General features: G+C 44.3%; 1 protein-coding gene across 4 annotated transcripts in view; it reads right to left on the bottom strand.

The window, feature by feature from the left end:
* CSMD2 (CUB and Sushi multiple domains 2) overlaps positions 1 to 17,651 on the bottom strand; it is a 312,235-nt gene that overhangs the window by 70,981 nt on the left and 223,603 nt on the right. For all 4 annotated transcript variants that reach the window (XM_030039537.2, XM_030039535.2, XM_030039538.2 and 1 more), the window contains 8 exons: positions 15,965 to 16,103; positions 15,319 to 15,506; positions 7,802 to 7,996; positions 6,704 to 6,820; positions 4,431 to 4,544; positions 4,192 to 4,287; positions 1,842 to 2,045; positions 1,171 to 1,295 (listed from right to left, as the gene is read on the bottom strand). In XM_030039537.2, coding sequence (XP_029895397.1) covers positions 1,171 to 1,295; positions 1,842 to 2,045; positions 4,192 to 4,287; positions 4,431 to 4,544; positions 6,704 to 6,820; positions 7,802 to 7,996; positions 15,319 to 15,506; positions 15,965 to 16,103 — 1,178 coding nt within the window. The remainder of the gene's footprint in view (positions 1 to 1,170; positions 1,296 to 1,841; positions 2,046 to 4,191; positions 4,288 to 4,430; positions 4,545 to 6,703; positions 6,821 to 7,801; positions 7,997 to 15,318; positions 15,507 to 15,964; positions 16,104 to 17,651) is intronic.

The raw sequence follows: 17,651 nt of genomic DNA, 5'->3' as shown, positions 1-17,651 counted from the left end.
CTAAAATTCCAGATGAATGGGAAGGAAACAACTGTGAGCTCTGAAGCTTCTGAAAACACTATTTTAAATGGCTTCAAAAACAAAGAGGTGAGCGGAATTTGCTCAACTGGATGCAGCGCAAGCCTGGCAGAGGGCACAAAATATTACTCCAGGCTTGTGCTGTTTCACTGTGATGCCCCTGGTTCTGCTCCCACCAGCTCTGTCCATCCCAGACCCAGGTTCAAGGTTTCTGTTTGAGTTACGATGGTGGCACAAGGTAAGAATCCCCCGCTGGGAGAGAACAACTGTAATCCAGCAAGGCAAAGCTGGCGTTTCAATAAACTGTTGAGAGAAACACAACTGCTGTGTGCCAACACCTGTGAGTGCTGCAGAGAGGGAGGAACCCACCTACAAGCCTATTAGCCAAATACATGATAGAGGAATAAAAGCACTTAATGAGCAAAACCCTCACAGACAGAGTGCTGTAAAGAAGAAGAAAGAAACCCTCTGATAATGAGGCCCGTGGAATGAATGAACCTGTTAAAGAATCCATCTCCTGTGCATCAAGTGACGTCAGCGTAACACACGGTGAGATTCCTTCTGTGAGAGCGAGGCATGTATGTGCTGAATGGGAACTTTATCTAAGGCTTGGTCTCCGATACTGGGCTTAATTCTCAACATCCTCTAGCTTGCAGGACTATTTCTGCAGAGGAATGATAAGGACCACAAAAAGACCTGAAGAGAGAGCTCATTTACCTGGAGACAATGAACAGCAAAGCTGTAATTGTATAATCATAGTGCTACAACTCTGCTGGCATAACAAATCCACGCAGGCACTCCGAGCAAGCAACTCTTCCTTGGTGTAGCTTACATTGCTTTCAACACTGCATAATTAAGCAGTATAAAGATATACGCCCAAAGTACCACTATTATTTTGTTACACCAGAACAGCCACGTGGCTCCAGTGGATTTCCCACAGAGCGCGCCTCCAGGAGGCAAAAAACCATTGAGATATTACCCACTTTTGATAGTCACAGCGTAAATAAATGTCTGATTCCAGAGAACTACACTCAACCGATCTCTTTCCTGTGAGGAGCAGCAACTTCCTAACACGTGGCCTCTGTAAGCGCACCAGATACTGTGCGTTCTCCTCTCTAGACCATGCTGCAGCAACAGCTGCTAACACTGTACCTGTATCCCTGCTCCTTCAGGGACTGTTATCTTCCACACGCAGTTGAGGCTATTCAGGTACGGCTCAGGGAAGCCAGGGGACAGGATGGTTCCTTTGCGTTCAGTCAAATTTCCACCACATGGCACTGAAATAAGCAAAGTACAGTTTGAAAGTGGAAGGACTTGGCTTTATACTAAAAACATTCTCTTTAAACAAAAAAGCAAGCAGAATTGGCTCATGATTTAAGAATAAGATTTGTATTAATAATCCTTTTTTCAGTAACTCTCTCATATAACCTCTAACACAAGCAGCGCACGGACCTTAGGTGTGGGGAACACCAGGTACATCAGCCCACGAGACTGGTTCTTTAGGAACTGCTCTCCTCCAAAGAAGGTGAAAGCAGCTTTCAGATCTAATTTATTGTAGGTGCTGTCCCAGATCTCGCAACAAGTATTGAATCCAAAAGGTCCCTTCCCAGACATTTGGGGTGAACTGCCTTTGTTCATAGGCAGCCCTGGCTTTTGTATCTAAGAGGTACGAAAAATAATTTTTTTTTTTTTCTTATTTGTCTGGTTTGGGGTTTGGTTTTTTTTTTTTTGTTTTAAGCCATCCCAAAGGATGTAATTTATTCTTCTAGCACAAACTTTTGAACTGTTTTGTCTTTTCTTCCCCCAAGCCCAAAGATACCTACCCACGCAGGTGGGCACCGAAACGTTCCACTGAGCCAGTGCCCCAGGCATGGTCAGGCACTCGATGCTCCGGGAGCCCTGGAGCGCGTAGCCGGCGCTGCACTCGAACCGCACCACCGCCCCCACCGCAAAATCGCTGCCCAGCCGCCGGCCGTAGCGAGGCTCCGGGACCGAGCTGCACTGGGTGGCACTGGTGCGAGGAACCGCTTGCGTCGCAGACAGGAGAAACCAGCAGGTGAGTGTGCAATTGCAAAGCAAAAAGAAAACAAACCGAAAAATTATTAGAGCAAACGTTTTGGAAATATTAAGTGCCAAATTAAAGAGCTGCTAAAACCAACACAGGAATCTGATTATACCTAAACCCCAAAGAGAGGCTGAACCCACCGAGAAGAAAAAGAAAAAACATTTCACTCAAACTTCTGTCAATTCAAGTGATACTTGAAATAAAAGCAGCTAGGACGTTACAGAACCATGCATGCTTTCTAAGATGAGACTGTTTGCCTTCAGAAAACTTACCACCGCGTCAGAGAGATCATTTCTAAATAAGAAAACCAAGGCATTCAGCAATGGCTTTCCAAAAAGTTGGTTTGCCATATAATGCTAGAGCCTCAGCAGAAAACCTTTTAGGTTTCTCAGCTCACTTGGCCTCATTACTATAAAGGAGAGCAATTTCAATCAATCTTCTTCACGGTGAGAAAGGTAAAAGAAAGAAAAGGGGAATTTAAGTTGTGATGCTGCATAGCCCCAACTGTTGAAATTGTCTGCATTCCTGTTCAATACTGGAAACAAGTCAGAGTCTGACAGATAAGTGAGGGAAAAAACGAGTCAAAGAAATGACTATTGCTGAGGAAGAAATCAATTAATATTTTTCCCTGAGTTACTTTACAATTTATTAGTGTTTAATGCCTGAGCTGCTGGGACGGGAAAAAAATGTGCAGATGATGAGCACATTAGCTATATTGTTTGATTTTAATTTGATTCAGAGAGATGAATGTCAAACCTACTGCCAAAGGCATCATGCGAGATGATCAGTAAGAAGCTGAAGTCTGAAGTGTGTCGTGGTCTGGGGAGGGGAATGGAGAGGCAGAAAGGAGCTACTTATGATGATGCACTGTTTTGGGCAAATCCAAGATAGCCAAAATACTCATGGATCTGTACCCCTGCTCAGATAACCCCAGCTCAGCCATTTGTGACCGATGAGCGTGTGCTTGGCCTCTCTCCAAACCATGGAAGAATCGTGCCTGTGTGCTTGCCCCTGCAGCTCCGCTCTCCAGTTCAGGCTGTTTTCAACACAGTGCTTCAGGCTTCCAACTCCTTCACCTCGGGGGAACTTGCCATGCACGTGCATCACTGGATAGGGGAGGCTTTGGGAGAGAGAACTCCCATTTATGTAAAAATGAGAGTAAATGCCATTAGAGCCTGGCCAGGCAGACCTGCAAAGCCAGGGCTGGCTCCTTCTTTTACTCTTGCTTTCCATGCAGTAATCACTGAAGAGTGTGCAGCTCATAATTAGTATGCAGGAGGGAGGAAGTAATCTTTACTGATTTCATCAAAAGCTTTGCTTTGCTGAAACGTCTAAAGATTACTATCAGAACTACAGTTGTTTTACAATAATTAGGCAGAAATTCAAAAGAACGGATCTCTGGATACTATAAAATCCAAACCATGCTTCACTTCGTCCCCAGAGAAGGCACAGGTTGCCCCTGCTGTCTGTCCCCGCTTTACAGTAATGTGCGTGTAAAAGCTTGGCTGAACCGCAGATAACTATACAAAGCATGTGGGTGAGAAAGCCCTTCTGTTTTCCCACTATTCTGTACATCACTTTCTATTTACTACTTCAAAATCTCTAAGTGGGACTCACCCAATGCAATGCAAGCTGTTACTGAAAGGATCAAGGGGCAAAAGTTTGACAGCAGGAGACCTAAGCCTATGACACGCAGAGAGGAAGGATTTTACAGAGCTGCTAGACAAGCGTTCAGCTGCTTACACTGAGAAATGTGCTAAAACGCCAGTGGGAAAAAATTGCTTGGGTATATATCTCAAGAACTCACTGTGTAGTCAGGGCATGATTCAATGAGATACTTCTGATACTAATCCTGGGACGTGCGAGGGTTGAGGCTGAGTGAAAATGGAAGGTCTGAATACGAAGTACCTACAGAAGCCAGACAGCCTTGCAAGTTCAGTGCTACCAAAATAATCTTAATCTCCTGTGATATTTCCTGTTCAGACAGAAAGTGTGCAAGGCCCCACAGACGCCAAAAGCAGTTCAGGACACTTCAAGACGACAACTGTATTTTTGACTATTATCTTGGGATCAACCTGAGGACGTCTCCAGAACACAACTGTACTCACCTTGGTAGACAAAATGAAAGCCTTTGGCTGTAGATTGACCCTTGGAACTAAATTTGATGAGAATCTGGTTGGTGGTAGCTAACGGTAATGATTCACCTAGATGAAGAGAAAGAGATAAACCAGGAGAGATGGAGATAACAGCATTAGCTACACAAATGGGTTGCACAGAGCAAGGTGTTAAATGGCAGGCTGTATTTTTCACTTGCTTTTCCCAGCAGCAACAGGGACACGTTCCCCACCTGTATGAGAGCCCGAGAGGGAGCTGAGGAGCCGGGAGTGCTGGTTGGGGCCATCGTGGACTTCGATGATGTCGTTAAGCGCGGTCTGGAAGAAGGCGAACTGCCCAAAGACCACTGCGAAGAGAGAGAGAACCAGTCGGGGCAGGCAGCGGGGTGAGCCGCACTGCTGTCCCCCTGCAGCCAGGCTCTGGAGCTGAGGCTTTTCAGCTTCTTTTATTTCAGGAGCTTGGCAAAGATAAAACGGGCCTGACTGACAGCCCTGGAAGATGGGAGCCCTTTATTTATCCACAAAGTAGGCATAACAGAAGCAGCAACCAGCCTCCCCCGTGTTCACTTGCCAGTACGCTTTAACACTGATTCATAGGCCAAAAGGGATTCTTCTATGAATCATCCCATTTGCCTGCCTACATAACACAAGGTATATAATTTCACCAACTGATAATTATTATTTATTAGTTGTATTGAACCAGTCATGAAGCAGGCTCCCATTGGGTTAGGCATCGTACAAAACCTGAACAAAATAACAATCCCTGTCCCGAAGAACTTAATTTCTAGATTGAACCTCTCTGGTCAGGGAGGATGACTGCCAGGGAGAGAGGACACACATAGTTTTATTAACAGTCAGTCCTAAGCCCGTCTACAGAGACTGCTAACGAGGGAGCCGTACAGTGCTCTGGGTCTTACTGCATACACTGTAAATGCACCCAGGAACAGGCAGAGCTTGTAAACGGGAGAAAATAATGATGAGAGGGTCAGATCATTTTTTTTAGCTAAAGCAAAGACACTTTAGTCACTTATCTTTATTTTTCAGAATATAACAACAGGTTTTTTGCTCCCAAATCTGCACTTAGAAGATTTTTTTCTCCCCTTTGTCTCCTCTCCTAGCTTTGCATTTTCAAGTTCTAAGTGCCCAGTTGCAGTTTCACAAGCTGAGAGGTCTCTTGCTGTGAAATTCATCATCCACCAAGCTATGACATTCGTTTCCTGCACATTCGGGTTTACAGCACAGCTTTGATGTTGGGAACAGTGAAAAAGTGACAATAGCACACCCTGATGCCTGCTGTACACAGAATCCAAGAAGTGAAGGAGATGGGAAGTGTGTCACATTCACCACTAATGGTTTTCCTGCTTGTTTTTAATGAAGCTATTGAAAGGTAGCAGGTGGAGAAGAGAAACTAATTTAGCTGTCATCCTACAGTAGGCAAAAGTCAGACTTGCAGATCAAGACTGTCTAGCCCTCCAGTTATGGTGTTTCTTAAGACAATATCAAGATCAGTTTTACTATAGTAAAACTGGTTAAGAGGTGTAAGAGAGCACTGCAGTATTTCATCAGTTAGATCCAGGAACTCAGATGGAACCTAGATGCACACAGGCAGAAGGGCAATTTGAGTGAAAGGAGCTTATAACTGATGTCTGAACACGGTATCCTTATTTCACACCTTGCTATCTTAGCAAAGGAAATCACAAACAACTGAAAAGACCATAGGGACTGACTAGATCAATACGATGCACTGAGAAGCAGTATCAAATAACAGAATTTAGAGACCTTCACCTGCCAGAGCTGTCAGTGCAAGTACTCTTTAAGAACTTTAAATTCCCTTCAAACAAGAAAATATGTTAACCAATACCAATATCCAGCTAGCTGCCTCAAAGGTTTCTAGAACGTTGATCATGCTTGTATTCAAGCTCTGACCAAAATTAAGCAACACTGGAGTCTATAAAAAGAATGACGGTCCATTTAAATGGATCTGGCTTTTGTTTGGATCTAGTTTTAAAATGTAATTTACATGTTATTTAAAAATAAAAATTAGTCATAGGTACCATAGCTGCACATCCACAAAGCCATACATTTATGTGCTTCTCTGCGCAGAGTATTTAGCACCACAGTTAGCATGCGTTTGTAGTAAATACATTTTGTACTCTCGGAGGTCCTCCGAGTCTGCTGCTAGCATTAATCACCATGAATTATTTTTTGCTGACTTTTCAACTCTGCATGACTGGATATAGTGCAGAAACTGGAAGGGGAATCACAAGATGGTGGGTTTTGTCCCCTTGTTTTTGATAGATTTTGAAATTCAGAAAATTCCCATCATCCTTACTGACTACAACAAAGTACAAATAGCATCCAACAGTGCCACTTACTATTTTCCAGTCTCCCTTATCTCCACTAATATATGCACTTATTCAACTGCTTTGTTCAAACAAAAAAACCCCAAACAAGACAGTTGCACAGACAGCAGGACAGATTTTCAAAACACGTCCAAAACCGATACCATAGTCCTTCGGCACAACGATGAAGTACAAGCAGACTTGTCCACTGGTGTAGTTCTGGGGATAATTTGGAGAGAGGACGACGCCGTCCGAGCCTGTGTACTGGCCACCACAGGGTGCTGTAAGAGAAAGCCAAGAGGAGATCGCCGAGTGTACCCTTCCCAAAGCCTGCCTTGAAACGCCAACCTTTTTCCTGCCGCTTTGAGATCCACCCCTGCCCCTATGCTGTAATGCTGTGCAACGTCAGCTGCCCTCAGCCATGATCAATTCTACGCTTCAGGCGTTGCAGCTCTTGCTGCAAGCTCTTATTAAGAAAAATCAGGCTTATCCTAACCTGAGTTCATGCCTGCTTCACATTTAATTATCAAGACCATGCCAAGGCTAAGGGATGCCGTGTATGGTGGTGTAGACTAATGCGTGACTTGCACTGCTCTGCACCCGACCTTAAAGCTGAGGACCTGTCACAATGAACTCCTACTCTTTTCGCCCTTTTCTCAGCGGCAGGAGCCTGGCCCCAGCGGGAACAGCGTCCTCTCCGCCAGTGCCTTTCCAAGTCAGAAATTTCATTCTTCCAGTCACCACACACTGACAGCTATCTCTTGACTCATTTCTCAGATTAAGAAGGTCTGACTGCAAACCCATCATTTAAACCATTTTCTCATTAAGCCAGAAAACAAAACAAAACAAAACACAGAACCCCTAAGAATACCTTCTGTTTTCTAAAGAAACTCCGGCCCTGCTCAGGAAAGCACATGCTTAAGGGCTTTGATTAGCTGGCATCAGGTTAAGCAAATGGTTAAATGGCTTCCTGAGAGCTGCCCTGCACTAGGGACAGAGGATTTGTCATGCAGATAATCTGTTGTGTCCAGTTTTCTCTCTCTCTCAAAAGAAGGTTCAAGAAACCTCACGTAAGTCAGCTCTTCCTGACCTCTGGGTGTTAAAAAAATTGAAAAATTATGAAACGCCGAGGAAAACCATCTCTGTCCCCTTGCAAGCAGCTCTACGCAAAAGTAACATCAAGCTTTTCATTAGAATAAACTGCTGATGTATTTGGCGATAGGCAGATCATTCTCTACTCGCCTTTTCCTCTTGGGCCTTACCTGTACAGGTAGGTCGAGGTTTGTTCCATGCAGGTTTTCCATCCCCTCCCATTATGCACGTCAGCGTGGAGACCCCCTCAATGTCATAGCCTCCGTCACAGTAGTAGGTAATTGTAGATCCCAGCTTCAGATCTGTACCCACTCGTGTGCCATTCTTAATTGATCCAGGGTCGAAGCATGACTCCCGGGGATTTTCTGCAAGAGAGAATTGCCAAGATCTTTACTGGTCTGATATGGCTACTCTAAAATTTTGGTCAATAGCATGTTTTTTGGCTTGTCTCATCTGGGAATCTCACTTAAGCATATCATAAAGGCTAGTACCATTTGCAGAGTTTCGATTTCAAGCATTCTCTCATGCTGCTGAATCTGGGGAATCGTATGGGTCAGATTCTGGTCCAGACCTTTCTCTGATGCTCAGCTCCAGCACAAGTATACTGGAAGAAGGAAGGCTTCAGTTCACACGCGTATTTACTGGTACCCAAAATCCAATCAACGAGGCAAAGCTTCGATTTAACTATCTACGCTCGCTCTCCTTTCTTGCACAGGGGACAGGCTGCGAGAAACTTTGCAAACCAGGGTATATAAACACAGACTGAACATGCAACATATTTCAGATGTGCTACATCTGTTCACATTATCTCTTTGGCGCCTATCATTCCTGTATCTAAGAGCTGTTTGCTCTCACCATGGAAATACGTAGTGCCATGTGCTAGCTGGTAGACTCTCCAGATGTGCAGCATGGCTGCAATTATGGCAAAATGATTACAAGCAGTTAGACAAAATGAAGACATTTTTCTCTCTGTTCACTATGCCCTGCAGAGTTAAAAACCCCATTTACATATGAAAATTCCAGTAAAGACTACAGAGCTGTCAGGACTTGGGTATTGCTTTCCATCTTCTTCTGAGGGCTTTTTTCTTTTTTTTTCTTTTTTTTTCCTGCATGAAATATAATTAGAGGCTTTGATTAATCCTGCTCTTTTGTCATTTGGAAATTGCTCATTAAAGATGAGGGCTTTTCTGAGAGCAGTGGGTCTGTGAACAATTATAATGTGTTTAAGCATTAAATCATGGGCTTTTAGTATTTGGGGAAGGGGTGGAGGGAGAAACAGAAAACAGTAAAGCCCCTAGATCTTGCTTTTGTTTCTTTGTTTGCAATGAAAAAATAGGATTAGCTCTATGGTTTCTTTTACACGAGAGCAGTACCACTAGCTAGCGATCCAGGTAAACGGGGCACAAAAGGACGCAAAATACTTCCGCCAGAAACAGCTGCCCTGAACTGCAGAAGTGAGGCCGCTGGTTTTTCCTAAAACACCCGTTCCCTATTTTGAGAGCCACAGACTGGTCAACACTCAATGCTCCTCACAGACCATCGCACACTTGTATCATCAAACTTTAAATCATGAAGTCCTGGGTTCTCCTCTGTGTTAGCGGTGTCTTGCTACACGAACTTTGGACAAGCCACTTTTCCTTTGAGCAACCCTGTTCCCCAACCAAATAACAAGATTTCCCAGGATCAGATAAATTGGAACGAGACACACATGTGCCTAGAGGCATAATTATTGCAGCATTCAGAAGACAGCTCAGATACTCAGAACACGATGGAGAAAATTCGGGTTCTAAGAGAAAGGAATTCAATAAGTATTTTTACCCCAGTATTTCCTGCGTGTGATCTGACGGTAGCTCCTGCTGAGACACCAGCTAGACACAAAGGAGAAATCTTGATTCTGATGAGTGAGTTAGCAGGACCAAAAAGCTTGTTTCAGTCACAGCACGGGAAAGCAAAGTCCTTGGCTCTCTGGTCAGCTCAGATGAACACATTCCCTCCTCATTTATCCTTATGCTTGTGAGACATCAGCCATAGCTGGAGAAATGAGCCTTTATCATTACTGCGAGTCAACGGAACATTCTTGTACAGACTGGTCGTCACAGCCCACAGATGTGACCAATTGCTTCTGGGCATCAGTCAGCCAGAGCACTAAAGATGAGCAGTGCAGTTGCATGGCCCAGTCCGCTGTAGCACACAAGCCATTTGCAAGTGTAAATGCTTCGTCTACTTTTCCAAATTATTTTTTCACTCCGCAACCCTTTATTTCTCCAAATTGCTAATACTCACTTTTAGACCCTTTCCTACTAAAGCTGCACCCAACGCCTTCCTTCTGACCACTTTATGCCTCTCGTTATTTTAAACAGTCTCGCTGCCTTTCATCTAGCAAGTCGATGTGGCTTCAACCTGTCACTCAGCCTCCCACCCGGCTGTCAGATGTCTTAGCCATGTGCTTGATCTCAGCCTCTGCTCTTGCTTTGAAAAATCGTGACATTCGGTGCTCAAGTCACTCTGTCGACTGCTGAAAAAAGGGTGGTGGCTGATGGCTGAGCAACAGCCCCACTACTTTGGGTGTGTTTTCCTCATTCTTGACTGTTTCTGTTCCCTTGAGGGTCTGCGCCTTCAGGGACACCACTCACCTTCGAGGACGACGCATCCTGACACACTAGTCCTACGCATATCTCCAGCTGAACACTCCTCTGCAGATGAACTGCCCCGATGATCCTCAGCAGTAGGCTACAAAGGGAGGCAGGAGCTCAACTTTAAGGAAGTATTTGGTTGCGTGGTGACTGCAAAAGACTCGCAGAGGGATGTGGGAAAGCCACAGCTTCCCCAGCCTTTCATTTATTAGGCTATGAACTGAGTACAGCACGGCTTGTCCATTTAGAATTAACATTTTATTTTCACTCAGCCACTTCAGAAATCAAGGGCTTCACCCTGATGTCCCAATTAACATGGATTCAGGCTGCCAAATGTTTAGAAAAGAGTCAAGACAAAAATGCCATGAGAACTGGCTCATTAGTCCACAGAAAGCAGAATTTTCTGTGCTTCCCCCCTCCTTTCCCAAGGAAAGCTCAAAGCCTGCATGACCTCCTAGACCAGGAGGTCAGGCTTTCATCCGCATGTTCGAGAACGGCTTCGCTGGAGAGTTGTCCACAAAGTGCATCATCAACTCCATAGCTGTGAGCATGTGCAAGCCTTTATTTAAGAGCTAAGCCTTAAAACAAACCCAAGAGAAATTGTCTAGAAGAGTTTTCCACACCAGCCATCATATCCTGAAGACAGGACAAACTACATTAGGATCTGAAAGACCAGGTGTAGCCTTGGCATCCCGAGCAGCTTGGCTGCTGCCACAGCAGCTCGCCAGGAGCCCAGAACGCTCCAACTCATCCCAGGTAAACGGACTACCTTTTCCAAAGGACATACCTGTTTTTCAAATGCAAGTTGTTCTACGGTCAAGCGTCATCTCCCATTTCCGACTGTTTTAACAGTTGGATATTATATAAACAGCTTGCTTTGCAACGGATTTTACAGAATAGTGTTTCTGTGGGGTATTTCCACCTTAAATAACCCGTAAGTAATGCTGAATATTTGTTTATAAGCTCAGGATGGGCAAAATAGTTCTGGCGAAATAATAATGGATTTGAAATAAGGCTTGGGGCTTGGGTTTGGTTGGGTTTTTTTCTTCATTCCTTTGGAAGGGTGAAAAGTAATCAGTTTTGCTTCATTTGCTTTCAATTTCATGCCTCTTCATTTCTGGCCCACAACAGAAACAGGAAGTACTAAAAAGCATGAGAAAACCTCCTGCTTTGGAGTATCCAACCTGGAAACTCCTTCCTACCCTCTGCCCCAAGCACGAGGAGCCAAATATGTCCCTTGGGTCCCACTCAGCACCAACCCATTGGGGTAAATTGCTCGGATGGAGGCAATGACTAACGGAGTTTGACCCACTTCCATGTTCATGACAACAGGTCCCCAACACTCACAAAATATAAAGGGGGGGCAATAATTCGGGAAAAGCTCTCCAAACAACTACCCTGCCCTTTGCGTTGCTAATTAAGTGTGGTCTCCATTTAAAAATATCAGCGTATGTGAATATATAAAATGTATCTTAATAAAATCTGCGGTTTGCAAGATGCTGCAATGCAAAGTGATTATTCGAATTCAGGTGGTTTCCCAGTAAGAAAAAAATAATCTTCACTTCAGAGATTAATCCCCAGCCAAATTTAAAAGAGTCTTTGGTAGCATTTTCTGGCAATGACAGCTTAATGGAAGACCCTCATACCAAGGGGTCTTTTAAATTGACTGGAAACAGTATTGGAAACTTATGCAGTGTTGCTCTGTATCCAGAAATCTCCCAAGTATAACTAAGACACACAAATATTATCTTGGTCCAAAAGATAATACATGTAGAGATACTGAGTTAAAAACCTTCGTTTTCTGTAGCTGAGACATTTTAAAAAAATTCTTAAGCAACAACTGGAACGAGAGATAAATTTCAGGTATCTTGCAAACCATCTCTTTCCTGTGTTTAAGCTTTTGTTTTGTAACTCTTTCCTATTCTGTAATCAGGAACTTACCCTTTTGCTTTGGCAGACTAATACTTGGTGGGCTCAAGTGAATCTGCTACGAACACAGCACACTGCTTTCACAGAAATGACAACATTAACTAAGCTGGTGTTGCAAACAAGCACTTTTTAAAGGATTATGATAACTTCAACAGACCTTAAATGGGATGCCTGAGCAGAGCATGTCTTCCTCTTCATAAACCAGCCTGAACCCAAAATCTACTCACTACTGCTAAGTCATTCCAAAGAATAAATTCCTCCCCAGCTGAAATCCCAAACTATTGCATTTAAGTTTCACCTGACCCTCTGAACCAATCCAAGGTTTTATGCAGACAGTAAACCAAACCTCTGTACATTGAAGTGAGTGTGGGGAAAGTGCACTTACAGTTTCTTTGCTGGTAACCCGAGTTTGATTTTTCATTCTGCTGCACAGCTGACAGTGCATCATGGGTGTAAAGCAAAAGATATGTGTTCATCCATCAGAAATCCTGCTGGTGTAGTGTATCTGCGTAGCTAAGCTGGGAAATTGCCTGGCTGAAGATCTGCCCTCAAACACCTTTCTACAGCATTGCTGCATTCCCACTTCACTCTCACTGTCATGCTCTATGCAAAAACTGGCATAATAAAAGCCAAATTCATTCTTCTCTCTCTGTTTTCTCCATTCCTCCTGGCCCCAGAGGACAACTTTCTCTTGAAGAGCCATTGCCCCTGAAACAATTTCAAATGAAGTGCTGAGGCTGTTTGAAATTCACCCGACACACTGTAGCTGCAGGCTAGTGCTACAGTCCCAGTCCCAGGGAAGATGCAGGGTTTCAAGGAGGGGCTGACAGATGGCTGCTCTGCCTTTTTTCTCCCCAAAACATTACCAAAAGGGGACTACAAAGCCCCTGGTAATTAAGAGTATTTCACATACAGCTGACACAGGTGATATACGATATTTAGGGAGCTATAAGGGCAGAAGCCTACATGGGCTGCAGCACTGACCAAACACAATGAGATGGCTGAGAGAAGACAGTGTCTTTGAACTGTACTTGGGATTCCACGCTGGCAAGGAGCCCAGCTCAGTATTTGATTTTCTTTCACACATGCTCCCTCCTGCATTTCTTTTCTTCTTCCTTCGATTCCCCAAAGTTCTATTTTCCGCCGCTTCTCAGACTTGAATCCCAGGTTCCTTTTAAAGTGCAGGGAAATTAATGAGCAAACTTAAAGCCTCATTCTTTTCTCCCAGCAGTTTGGCTTTGTGGGAAGTATGTAGGCGCGATTAACACTGTAGGAGTGTTTAGGAGAAAAACACATCGCACAACCACCCTAATTTAATGAGATTTCATTTGTTAACTACTTTCTGGCTGCCCAAAAAAAGTGGAAAAGAAGAAAACCTAAGACTTAATTTTTAGTAAAATTAATTCTAACGAGAGCAGAAAACTTCTAATCTCTTAAATCTTAAGCAGTGCTAATTGTCTTTGTCTTATTATTTCATAACTTTACTAGAGGGAAATTCATCTGTTCAGCATAACTAATAGGAATTGCCGCTTCACTATCATTTAACCTCTGGTCAAGTAAATTGAAAAGCAGGAACCACAGACCGGAGACAGGGTATAGGAAGAGAGAACTGCCCAAGCACACAGAGAAAGCAGCAGCAGCACTGACAACACAGCAGCGGCCCATCAGCTCTCCAGCACGAGCTATTACTGCTCCCACAGCACACAGTTGGGCCAACAAGACTCAACAGCCTGTTTCACAGTGTACACCACGGAGGCAAAGCCATGTTTCACAGTGGCACGCATCCAGTACATCTGAAGCCGTCAGTGCTTTTTTCCCTATACTGCAAACTAGTCCATATAGGCCAGGGCAGGCTTGAAGAATTGTTTCTTTCTAGCCCTGGTTTCCCCCCCCCCCCCCAGTTTTTAATCCTTTTCTCCATTCTGCATAATCCCGGCTCATCAGATTCAGCTTTTCAGAGCGTATTTTTTACTACGGTTTGTAACAACTCCATTCTTCCACCTACCCTATGCACAAACAAGGAACGTATCTGCCAAAGCCTTCCTGTTTTTCCCCCATCTCCCAGAACAGCAGTGCCAGGTCTGTCACGTCTCAGCTTGCTCCATCAACAGAAAGCTAAAAGCACCCAGGGAGAACTCTAACCACTGCCCTTGTTTCTCACCATCGCAGCTGAAGCCACCACAATGTTTTACTTCCTCCACAAGCAAGCAAGAAAAAAAAGCCACTGCTCCAGTAACACAGACACCTGTGAACTATTCTGTTTATTTTACTAACTGTTAGTAATTTTTAAGTAGATGCTTTAGAATCTTAAGTGAAACAAAATACACAGATTTCAGGACAGCTCTATTGACTCAAGAGAGCTGAGCATCCACCTCCGTGATCCTTGCCTCTAGATGTAGCCACCCACTCATTTGGTACGCTCTTGAATGACAGTATTAAGAATTCAGACCGAGATCCCATATTGGATATGTATGTCTGCACCTCCTTCTCTTGGACAAAGCCGCTCTTGCCACTAAGAATAAACCTGAAATCCGTGGCAATGTGGAGCATTCCCAATAACCAGTTAACAGTTCAGCACTCTCTAGTACTCCGAAAGCTCAAATCTGCAATGAAGTGGCATGTTCTGCTCAGTAAGGAGAAGACAGAACTATTTAAATTCAGTGTGGAGCAAGAAAGGTTATACAGAATACAGCCTGTACATAAATATATGTTTTCTGGGAATCTCCCTTGATTTTCCCTAAAGAAAAAAAAAAAAAAAAAAAGATGTAAATCCTTTCTTCTCTGTTAATGAAAGCCCCACACAGAAGCAGCCACATGGGACTGACCCTCAGCCACATAGCAGTCCTTCTATGCTGCTCTTATCATCTACCTTATGTACCCTGGCTCTTCTGCCAGCCCACAGGATCCCCTCTCTTCAACTCCCAGTTTTCCCTCCCATGCCTCTTGATCAGCTTCGGTAGTAGCAAAACAGACAGCAAGATTACTGCCCGAAGAGAGGTTTCCACGGTGTCTAGAGCCTCTCCCATTTGGTTCAGCTAGGTGGTTTAACCTGAAAATAATAGCAGGTAAAATCCCATGTATTTGCTGAGTCAGCTGGGCCAGGTGCACCCCCGGACGGCTCTTACCTGTGTAGTCAATGACAAATCCGGTGTTGCTGACTGACGCATCGCTTCGGAAAGCAAGGAAGAGGCTGTTACTGCTGCTCTCTATCCTTTCGGGTAGCTGGGAACCATAAAAGCTTCCGATCAGGGGGCTGAGTGAATCGGGTCCATCATAGATATGAAGGAAATCATAGCCAGGCTCCAAACTGAAGCTGCAAAACCAAAGGAAGAGCGCTTGAAATAGGAGCATGCTACAGCAGCTGCTGGAGAGCAACAGACTGTGGTCTCGATGAGCTGTACAACCACCTCGCTGAGAGACTGCTTCTGCCCCAAAACAGCTCCTCAGCTAAGTACCGGACATTTCTGTCTCTGTTCCACATGTACAGAACTGAGGACTGGTGATGCAGCCAAGAGCACAAAACCCTAAGCCAGTGTTGCTACAGGGGTTTCCTAACATCCAGTTACGCGGTTATGTTCTGTAAAAACTATGCGTATATCAAAGAGGAGCTGCAGTTGAAATATGTCTGTCTTCCCCAGATTAAGGTAACGTCTGAGAACAGATTACCCAGGACTACGGGACAGTCCTACCAAGCTTGGTTTGGCTCCTTCAGAGAGGAAAGGACCCACAGGCAGCCCCAGAAGTGGAACCAAACAGCTCTCGGGTACGTACGTGTTAAATACGAGGGCAATGACATAATCGGGAGACACGGTCAGCTTCCAGTCACACTCCTTTCCCGGCGGGTAGGGCTCTGGGTACTGCGGGGACAAGATCACTCCTGCCGGTCCTGTCAAGATACCTCCACAGGGAGCTGAAGGCAATCAAGCAAAGGGATGAGGCTTTGTCTTAGAGAAACTTAAAAAATAGTAGATGAGATGAAGGAAGGCGAAAGAGAGAGAGAGAGAGAGATGGATAGATAAGGGGACAGAGAGGCAGTTGGCAAGGCTGTCCAATATTAAGATATTTATTACAAGAGCTCGTAGTGGCTCTCACAGAGGTGAGGGCTCTGTTACTCCAGAGAGGGTACACGCACACAGAGAAACAGAGCTAGGGATGCTATTACAATCTTCATAAGATATGTAAGTGAGCAACCAGGAGAGAAAGATGCTCTATGCTTTTCTGTTGCATTTATTTAGGCAACTCCTGGTCAAAGTCTGGATGGTTGCTAAATAAGTGAAAACATGTTGTCTAGGACTAATGGCTTGTTTGTGTTTATTACAGTTACCAACACATTAAATGCCAGGCTGATTGAAAAATCAATTCTTACTTTTTTAAGGATGAAAATGCCTGCATATATTTCCACTGTGGCAAATACTCATGATTCATTTATTATTGTCAGCCCTTCTGCAATCTCTTCACGAGGGTCGATGCTCTAAGATTCCCCCCCATTGCTGAGATTGATCCTCCCAGATTTGGGATGGGGCGAGAGAGAAAGGAGCACAGCCTGTGTTAAACTTGGGTGTCTGACACCGACCACCCTACTCCAAAGCAAACACCAAGCGGGAAATGAACTAGCACAGGACAGAAATAACAGAACAAATCTTGGAAGGATCTTCCATGAAGGAACGAGTATCTGCATTTATCTTGCGGGCTTTTATAAAACCCTGCAAATACACAAGAATCTCCAGGTATCAGGTAAAATGTAGTGGGGCTGTTCTATAAAGATGACAGTAGACATAAAACTAGAGACCCTTCTCAAAGGCCCAAAAGAAACTTCTTCAGCCAAGTCCAGTCGCAGGCTACTGCAGGCACCAAGAACTGTTATCCCTCTCGAATAGACAAGGAAATCACAGCACAGACTGAAGAGTTTAGCTGAAAGTCACGCACAAATAACTTGGAAGAACCACAAGCATCTATTCTGTGTCCATTTACCTTAACCTTAACCTTTAGGGTGCGTTCCTCTTCCAGAGTGTAAAGTCAGGAAAATTCAGAAGACACTGAAGTATATGGACTCATTTTTGAAAAGCCTAAGGGAGATGACTGTTCAACACCCTCCGATTTCTTTGAAAATCCCACCCATAGTCTCCAAAGGATTTAAACTAGAAACTGGTCCAAGCCACAGCTGTTTGGAGTTGGGTCAGGATGCAGACTTCAAATAGCCCAAGCCCCCAGAGGGTTGTTTCAGCTGAGGTTCCAGTTCAGCCCACGTTGTTTAGAGACTGCAGAACTTGTACAATGAAGATGTGAAAAGATATCTGAAGAGCTAAATACAAACATAAAACCCAAGCCCTAAATTAAACCCCGTTTTCCAATTCGACTCTAACTAGGCACCCTGTTACACAGTTACTATAAAACTGATACTAACTGGCCACTGATTATTCCTCCAAATCCTTGGCCACTGAATAGAGGGAAGGAGCAA

The sequence above is a fragment of the Aquila chrysaetos genome, chromosome 16 (assembly GCF_900496995.4).
Source record: "Aquila chrysaetos chrysaetos chromosome 16, bAquChr1.4, whole genome shotgun sequence".
In the NCBI taxonomy this organism is placed as follows: domain Eukaryota; kingdom Metazoa; phylum Chordata; class Aves; order Accipitriformes; family Accipitridae; genus Aquila; species Aquila chrysaetos.
This window is presented reverse-complemented; position numbering and strand designations above follow the sequence as displayed.